Here is a 9,659-nt window from a genome sequence, read left to right on the forward strand (position 1 = left end):
CTTGGATACCAGTTTTAATGACATACTAGATTATGATCCGCGCGATATATTGCAGGACAATTTTTTAGTTTATTTTTTTGTTTAAGCTGTCCCAAAAGAAATAAAGATCTAAAAATAAAGATCTAACAACCTAATTAAAACGAACCATGAATTCTTCTTGAATAACCCCATAAAACCCAACAAATAAATTAGTCGCTCATGATGCAAAGAAACGACATTTATATTATTAAGAATAGCATAAAAAAAGATTCAATAAACAAAAAGAGTTCAAAGGAAACATCTCTAGATGTCACTGATATATCATGGTTTTGTGGTTTTTTAACCATGATATAAAGAGTCTTTTAGTGTCTTTTGATGTGTTTCTAGGATGTTTTTGAGTCTTAACAGGTTTTCTGGGATTTTGGTATGGATGGAGCAAAATGGAGCAATTTGGATCATTTTGGAGCTTTAATTCGGAAAATCAGCTTGGAGTCGAATATGAGAGAAGGCATCGATCGACACCTATATGGCATCGATCGACACCCTTGTTGCCAACGAGAAAAAAACAAAGTTTTGGAAGTTTTACAAATCTGCCCCAAAGTTTTCCAAAATTGCAACACAAGTCTCTTACGTGTTTTAGGACATATATATAGTATTTTTAGGTTTTGCAAACCATTAAGTTATATTCTATCAAGTTTTATTTTTCCTGCAACCCTAAGAGATTTTTGAGAGCTATTGGAGAGAGATCTGAACTCTTTGAGAGAAGAATTTCTAAACTCCTTCTTACTCTTTTAATTTCAATTGCTTATTATTCAGAAAGATGTCTTGTTCTTCATTGATTATGTCTGAGTAGTTTGCTTGTTAGGTTTAGGGTTTTCACAGGGATTTTATGAATTATTAGATCTGTTTATTGAGGATTCATTATCTTGCTAGATCTTCATCATAGGTTGTTCTTCATATTAATCTTTGATTGGCCATCTAGAATTAATACTTTAGGAAAATAAATTGATATGAGAATATAATTGATTTTCCTGATAAAACCTTTTGATGAGCAAAATTATTTCTTGCAAAGAGATTTGATTTAATAATTTTGTGAACAATCTAAACTTGATTTTATTGCTGATTTTTAACCTAGAATTTTACAAAGAGATTTGGATTTTCTGGTTTTAAATTTAGATATCATTTGCAGTGAGAACTAATTTAATTTACAAAAGTGTTTAGAGTTCTAGATCTGTTCTTAATTGCTTGAATCCTATTTATTCCCTGATTTAATAATTCATAATTTCCTGAGAAATTCCCTAGGCCTAGCTTTTTGATCCCCTGAATTTACAACAGCTTTTATTTAATATTTTGTATTGCTTTTCTTTATTTAAATCAATTTGTTTAGCTTAATTATAAAACTCTTTAATTTATTGTGTAGTCTTGAGTCTTTGTAGAATTCGACCCCTAAGTATTACAGTGATCTCTTAATTTGACAGAGTAGCTCTAGGGTTAATTTGAGCATATCAAATTTTGGCGCCGTTGCCGGGGACTCTTTGATCTACCATTAGATTTGAGTTTTAGATTTTGTCTAAATTTTTTCTTTTTATTTTCTACTTACACGTTTTTGTTTTTGTGCATGCCTCCTAGACCTCACACAAGGAGCAACAAGTCTGGTCCTACTGTGAATTTGTCAAACCAAAAGTTGGGAAAACTTGAGCGTGAGAACAGAAAAACAGCCAAATCTCTGAAGATGGTTAATCCGATCATTCTGATGCATGATGAGGCTGGTGTTTTGAGGGATCAAGAGGGCCACTTGCGCAATGAGCAGGGCCAAAAGCTTGATGCAGAAGGAAACGTGATTGCTGAACCTGTTGTCAACGAGCAGACTGTCGTGAACCAGCAAGCTGGTGTCGTTGATGATCCGAATCTTGGTGTCGATCGACACCAACCAGGTGGCATCGATCGACATCCACCTGCAGCAGACATACGTGGAGCTGCCAACCACGTCCAAAACCCGGTTCGAAGATAGGAGCACAACCGAGACTTGATCAGGACCATTGCTGACTACAACCGGGCTGATCTTGTGTATGAGAACCGGTCCGCTATTGTTCCTCCTCCATTCCAGAGGAACGATTTTGAGCTGAAACCTGCGTACTTTCAACTAGTTGGGCAGAGACCTTTCTCTGCTTTGCCCAATGAGAAGCCCTTGGACCATATTGAGCATTTTGAGGATCTGGTGACTAGCATCAAGGCTAATGGGGTGACTGAGGACTACATCTTCTGCAAACTCTTCCCTTACTCACTTGCAGGAGAGGCATCTTAGTGGTTGAAACAGCTGCTAGCTGGATCATTGACAAGTTGGCGTGATGTCAAGGTGGCTTTCCTCAACTACTTCTATGATGATGCAATGTCAGATGAGTTGAGAATCAAGCTGTCTTCTTTCAAGCAAAGACCAGATGAAGCTTTCAAAGCAGCTTGGGTGAGATTCAAGGCTTACCAAAGGGACTGTCCACACCATGGGTTCTCAAAGGTTCAATTGCTAAGTATCTTCTTCAGAGGGTGTGACTGGGAGTATCAGTTGGCTTTAGATGCTGCAAGTCATGGAAATTTCAAGACAAGACTTCCAGAAGATGCTGAATGTTTGATTGAGAACTTAGCTGCTAGCAATAGTACTAAGAGAGCAGATGCTGAAAGGAAGAGATTACACGGAGGATATGATTCAAACCAGTTAGCTTCTGTTAATGCTAAGCTGGATTCAGTGCATAATCTCCTTGTGGGCAAGAAGTCAGTTCACTTTGCTGCTGAAGTTGAGACATTTGAGCCACAACCTGAGACAAGGAATGAAGAAGCCGATGTCAACTTTGTCTACGGAAATCAGGGTCAGAGATTCAGTAATCAGCAAGGCAACAGGCCTTACAGTGGGAACTTTTCAGGCTACACTTCCAAGCCAGAGTATCAGCAGCAGCAACAAGGCACTGGGTACACAAGGACTTATGGCAACAATTCATATCAGTCTCCTCCTCCAAAAACAGCTAAAAATAGTAAGATGGAAGCTATGCTTGAGCAGCTTTTGCAAGGTCAGGAGCAAATGACAGTGACTTTCAATGGGAAACTTGACAATGTATACACTGATCTTAATGAAGTTTGAAGCTTTGAACATTCATGTCAAGAAGCTGGAAAGTCAGGTTGCACAAACAGCTGGATCCGTCAAAAGGCAAGAGGGTTTTCTTCTTGGAAGAACTGAATCAAACCCCAAGCATGCTTGTAATGCCATATCTGTGAGGGATGAAGATGATGTTGAAATTGTTTCTGCAGAACAGGGTGAAAAATCGTCAAATCTCTCAACTCTAGATGATGGTGTCGATCGACACCACCTAGGTGTCGGTCGACACTCCTCTCAGACGAACCCAGAAACTGCAAAATCTCAGGTTCCAGCTGCTGAAAGGGTCTACAAGCCTAAGGTTCCTTTTCCCAAGCCAAGAAAGTCTAAGCAGGAGATTGAGGAAGCTAGATGCAAGGCAATGATGGACAAGGTGATGATTGAGATGCCATTGATTGATGCAGTAAAGCTTTGACCACCACTAAAACGCTATGTCAAGAGAATGGTATCCAATGATTTGAGCCCTGAAGAAGGAGCCTTGCTAACTAAGGATGTTAATGCAATTCTGTTGAACCAGCCTGTTCAGAGGAAGAAGGAGAGAAAGCAGGAGGAGGTTGTCTCTAAGGAAGTGAGTGCAATCATTCAATGTAGGACTGCTAAGAAGTTACCAGATCCTGGAAGCTTTGTACTTGATTGCTCAATCTCAGCAGGAAGGTTTTCTCACTCACTTTGTGACCTTGGCTCTAGCATCAACTTGATGCCACATTCTGTTGCTGTGGGACTTGGGATGACATAATTCAAGCCAACTCAGATTTCTCTTATCTTGGCTGATCGCTCCCGAATAATTCCTGAAGGTGTTTTAGAGGATATTCCAGTTAAGGTTGGCAACTTCATGATTCCCACTGACTTTGTGGTGCTGAAGTATGATCAAGAGCCTAAAGATCCTCTCATCTTAGGAAGATCTTTCTTGGCTACAGCTGGTGCAATCATAGATGTGCAGAAAGGACACATAACACTGAATGTGGATGGTTTGAGTATGAGTTTTGAGATGGATAAACTGAGGAGAGCTCCTACCATTGATGGACAGACGTTTTCTGTTGAGAAGATTGCTCAGATAAGCTACAGAGAAGCAAATTTACGAGCATCAGAAGCAGTGTCGATCGACACCACCAAGAGGGTATCGATCGACACCCCTCCACGACCAAGACAAAGCTTGTCCAAAACTGATGCTCCAAGTCAGAAACCTGTTCCCAAACAGAAGAGTCACCAATCCACACTCCAGAGCCCTCAGGTAAGGCCAAGGTATGCTTTTCTTTCTCCTAAACTTCCTCCTATCATCAACAAGAATTTCAACGAGATAAAAACTGTTTTGCAGTTAACCAAGCCACGAGATTATCGTAGAGCACTTGTTTCTTCTGTTGATGATTTTGCAGGACAGAAAAGATACCCTCCCATACCTACATCCCGCCCTGGTCCTATTTCTAACATCCTTGGCAGACCTCATGCACCTAAAGCTTATACACCACCTTGGATGAAGAGGACTTCAATGCCATGTTCTGCTCCTCCGGATGCCTGAGCTCCAACACAGTCAAGCTAATGACTGAAAACAAGCGCTTAGTGGGAGGCAACCCACTGGTAGGTTTTTCTTTTTCTTTTGATTTTGATTTTGATTTATTTTATTTTTATTTTTGTTTTCCTCTTACTTGATAACACTGGGGACAGTGTTGTTTAAGTATGGGGGAGGTTAGTTACTAACTATGTTTTCTGTTTTTGAGTTTCAGTTGTGTCAGTCAAAACCATAAAGTTTGAGTCAAATTTTTCAAAATTTTTCTTTTTGTCTTTTGGAATTATGATCTTGACTAATGATTTCTCTTATTTGGCTAACACTCTAATGATTATTTGTTTATGCTTGATCTCAGAACTGAAGCTTAGAAAGACTATGAGCCTTATTCAATGGATATCTGATTGATCTAACGTTGTCTCAACTTTTATCAGGATTTTAACCGGACTTAGTCTCTTACTTTGGGGTTGGAAATCAGTGGACTAGACTTCTTCTTCAGGCCATACAAGACAGTGCAATTTTTCAAAGTATGTCTCCCCTCTCTCTTCCCTTCAGTGCTTTTTAAAAAAAAAAAATAAGAAAAGAAAAAAATTGGAAGTGAGAAAAGGGAGAAGAAAGGAGATGTAAGAAGAAAGTCTTGGCCTGAAGAGAGTCCATATGCCACTGATCAATACACCCAAGGTAAGAATTCACCTTATTTGTGCTTTAATATTGACTAATGAGATGACAATGGAGATTTCAGAGATTCCAAAGGATTGTGGGATTTGAGTAAGGAATGTTGATGCTTATCATGGTTAAGTATAAGAAGTAAGTTCTTGAGTCAGGTAAATGAAGAGTATGAATAAGAATAATCTGCAATTGAGTGAGTTCCCTGTTTTCAAACCTCTTTCACATGTCTAAGCTTATGTTTTGCTTGAGGGCAAGCAACGATTAAGTCTAGGAGAGTTGATATATCATGGTTTTTGTGGTTTTTTAACCATGATATAAAGAGTCTTTTAGTGTCTTTTGATGTATTTCTAGGATATTTTTGAGTCTTAACAGGTTTTCTGGGATTTTGGCATGGATGGAGCAAAATGGAGCAATTTGGATCATTTTGGAGCTTTAATTCGGAAAATCAGCTTGGAGTCGAATATGAGAGAAGGCATCGATCGACACCTATATGGCATTGATCGACACCCTTGTTGCCAACGAGAAAAAAACAAAGTTTTGGAAGTTTTACAAATCTGCCCCAAAGTTTTCCAAAATTACAACACAAGTCCCTGACGTGTTTTAGGACATATATATAGTATTTTTAGGTTTTGCAAACCATTAAGTTATATTCTATCAAGTTTTATTTTTCCTGCAACCCTAAGAGATTTTTGAGAGCTATTGGAGAGAGATATGAACTCTTTGAGAGAAGAATTCCTAAACTCCTTCTTACTCTTTTAATTTCAATTGCTTATTATTCAGAAAGATATCTTGTTCTTCATTGATTATGTCTGAGTAGTTTGCTTGTTAGGTTTAGGGTTTTTCATAGGGATTTTATGAATTATTAGATCTGTTTATTGAGGATTCATTATCTTGCTAGATCTTCATCATAGGTTGTTCTTCATATTAATCTTTGATTGGCCATCTAGAATTAATACTTTAGGAAAATAAATTGATATGAGAATATAATTGATTTTCCTGATAAAACCTTTTGATGAGCAAAATTATTTCTTGCAAAGAGATTTGATTTAATAATTTTGTGAACAATCTAAACTTGATTTTATTGCTGATTTTTAACCTAGAATTTTACAAAGAGATTTGGATTTTCTGGTTTTAAATTTAGATATTATTTGCAGTGAGAACTAATTTAATTTACAAAAGTGTTTAGAGTTCTAGATCTGTTCTTAATTGCTTGAATCCTATTTATTCCCTGATTTAATAATTCATAATTTCCTGAGAAATTCCCTAGACCTAGCTTTTCGATCCCCTGAATTTACAACAGCTTTTATTTAATATTTTGCATTGCTTTTCTTTATTTAAATCAATTTGTTTAGCTTAATTATAAAACTCTTTAATTTATTATGTAGTCTTGAGTCTTTGTGGAATTCGACCCCTAAGTATTACAGTGATCTCTTAATTTGAGAGAATAGCTCTAGGGTTAATTTGAGCATATCAGTCACAAAAGTAACTTGTCTCCCAAAAAGCAATGAAAGTATGAAAGAGATTAGAAAGAGAAGAGATTGGTGACTTCGGTGATGGCTTCCAAAAGGAGCTGAGAGAAGAGAAGCTTCGACGGCTGTGGAGTAGTCTCTGGTCGTCTTTAGGGCTGCTGCTGGAGGCATGACTCAATCACAAGAAGAGCACAATAAAGTCACAATTATAACTCTAGGTCTTGAAGAGTATTTATATATAGAGTTTTGTCTTTGATTAGAGTTTGTAAGAGAAAAGTTGTCTTATCTTCTTGAGTGCAGGAATAGGAGTGCGAAAGACTCCTCTGGACCCTCTTGAAGGTTTGGACCAGACCATCGTGATGGTAGCTGGTCTAGCCTTCAACTAAAGCCCATTAGCTAGATGTTTCTCTTCTCGTTGGTCTATGACACGTCTCTAATAAATCAGGCATATCTTCTTGATGACGGAATAGATTAACTTAATTACACTTTGAGGAGAACGATGATGCTTCCAGGTTTCCATAGACACCAAGTATAATAAAATAGGAGTTCATGAAGGTTTTCAAAAGTGGCCATTACTCTAAAGATCTGAATCTGTCATGAAACATGTTTTCATTGTATTTTGGTCTTTTTTGCTTTAAAACTTTCTTGAAACCTAAAATATTTGATAATAGACTTTTTATACCTGAAATCATACCAAACTATTCCTAATTGCATATGAAAACTATAGATAAAATGGTAAAATAATGATGTTATCATATCTTCTATTAATATAGCTTTAAACTTTGAAACAGGAAATATTTTATACACAGTATTTTTTTTTTTATGTAGTTACTAAATTTTTGATAATATTGTTTGATACAATTTTATTATATTACAATCTTATGTTTGCAATTACATTAAGAAAAACTCTTTAGATCAAATCTCAAACTCTATAAAATATGATATACATAAGTTCACTCATATTAGGAAAATGTTTAAATTTCTGTATTATTATTTTTATTAATATAGCGTACCACTTTCTGATTTCTATATTCTAAATTTCTGATTACGTAGTAAAACTTTTAGGAAAAGTTAAATTTAATGACAACTGCCGGTGAGAAGAATCAAACTCACCACCTCTCTTATTCTCATACCCACTTTAAACTACCGTTCCGTTCCGTTCCGGTAGTTAATCGAATTGGGCGAAAAACACAAACTTGTATTGCTTGGTTTCAGGGCCCCACTAGTAATTGGACAAGGTGAAACCTTCGGAGTTTGGACAGTCTCAGTGGACACTTAAAATATTTCCTTTAGATGTGATTCCAATGCTCGCAAGGACGACAAATTATCTTTTCTGCCAAAATTAAAAAGTAAGGCTTTCACAGAAAATAAATTAACCATCATATTACAGGAAAAATATATCCTAATTAATTACTTACCTAAGCATTAATAGAATGTCGCATTGGAGAGTGCCTAAAAATTTCGTCCCTTCATTGCGTCGGTTTAGCCTCTCGAAAAGCACGGTATATGTTGGCCTGAGGGCGTGTCCAAGACTCCACCGAATGCGATTCAAAGGGCCATCGAGAACCGTTGTAGGTGTTTCTGTCCGGCTAATGATCTTGAGTTTGACGTACTGATCAATGAGTTCTCGGACATAAATCCTGTCGATGTAATACTCTTTGGCCAAGATAAGCAATAGCTTCTTACGATCTTCGCATGAGAGACTCAAGTAGGCCTACGCACATGCAGGAAAACTCATCAACCCCGAGTATATATCCGTACACACTCACTACACACATGACACATATTCCTTGTAAATATGAACAAACACACAAATGTACAAAATCTTATCCTTACCACTCTGAATTCATCGAGAACGGTGTCCAACATATTGGTTCTACTCATTGAAATAGCCAAATGCATCTTCTCACGCACTTCATCAAAGTCGCCGCTTTTGGATAACCCTCTTTATCAATTTAAAAAGATATGAATTACAACTTTTTTTTTTTTTTGACGATGATATGAATTACAACTTTATCATCAGTATTGAGATGGAATTATCAAAATGCATTACCCTTTGTCGTCAATAGTAATAGGAAGATGAATAACGTGCGATGGCTGAAAATTCGAGCTCATTACTATATAATAAGAACAACACATACGTTTCATACGGTAATTACTAACTAGATTCAAACCAGAGATATAGTCACGTAAAAAATCATACGTTCTATTGGGTTCGTATGCCTAAACGTTCAATATAATTTGAAGGGGGAAAAAACACACGACGGGTGCCTATTACGACATAATGTTCACAAGAATCTTATGCTTGCTCAATACTTTTACGTTGGCCAATCCACACCAGGAAAAACAAAAGAATAATAAAATAAAACAAATACAGAGCATATGAGTTACTGCTCACTGCTCGTAAAAAATAGTATGCTGGGTTTTTATGCTCACTGCTCGTAAGAATATAAATAATGAAATTTGCTAATTATCATCCGTGTTTTACTAAGTCACAAAATAATTTATTTATGAAAGCCAAAATCTTTGTTGCCCATTTTTAGGATATTGTTCATTCTCATAATACCTGATTTAACGCTAAGAAAACAGATCAAGATGCGTAAGTGCCCATATTGCGGCAACTGTCATTAACACATCTTCTATTTATTGAAGTAGGAATATTATAGGAGGATTTTGTTTATGCATTTGCCCGAGAATTTTTTTTGTGAACACCGAGTCGCACAACAGGAAAAATTGTCCACATCCGCAAATTAGCTACAAACATGTTGTGACTATGTAATTTTGTACAACAAATAAGACACAATCTTGAAAGTGCAAAATCCTTAACTATTTTGTGTCTAATTTGTGGCCATGGATACAAAACCACAAACATTTCTTGTTATTATTTGTGGCACGATAG

At 36.7% G+C, this 9,659-nt stretch overlaps 1 protein-coding gene and 1 non-coding gene across 3 annotated transcripts; both read right to left on the bottom strand.

Annotated features, from left to right (window-relative positions):
* Positions 1-2,377: 2,377 nt before the first annotated feature.
* LOC147948199 (small nucleolar RNA R71) lies at positions 2,378-2,484 on the bottom strand. Its single transcript, XR_015586246.1, has one exon. It is a non-coding gene; the product is annotated as a small nucleolar RNA R71 (small nucleolar RNA).
* A 5,185-nt stretch (positions 2,485-7,669) lies between these two features.
* Positions 7,670-9,161, bottom strand: LOC104716247 (uncharacterized). 2 transcript variants are annotated; one of them, XM_019229697.2, is made up of 5 exons: positions 8,964-9,161; positions 8,814-8,877; positions 8,597-8,705; positions 8,179-8,474; positions 7,670-8,093 (listed from the first exon to the last, which is right to left on the bottom strand). In XM_019229697.2, the coding sequence occupies exons 2-5, from the start codon at positions 8,873-8,875 to the stop codon at positions 8,036-8,038; spliced, it is 525 nt and encodes a 174-aa protein (XP_019085242.2). In that variant the 5' UTR covers positions 8,876-8,877; positions 8,964-9,161; the 3' UTR covers positions 7,670-8,035. The 2 variants fall into 2 exon arrangements, with proteins under 2 accessions (XP_019085242.2, XP_087332810.1); XM_087476684.1 differs by having other exon boundaries at positions 8,814-9,161.
* Between the last annotated feature and the right edge of the window lie 498 nt (positions 9,162-9,659).

This window comes from Camelina sativa, chromosome 2 (assembly GCF_030686135.1).
Source record: "Camelina sativa cultivar CO46 ecotype springtype chromosome 2, ASM3068613v1".
Classification (NCBI taxonomy): domain Eukaryota; kingdom Viridiplantae; phylum Streptophyta; class Magnoliopsida; order Brassicales; family Brassicaceae; genus Camelina; species Camelina sativa.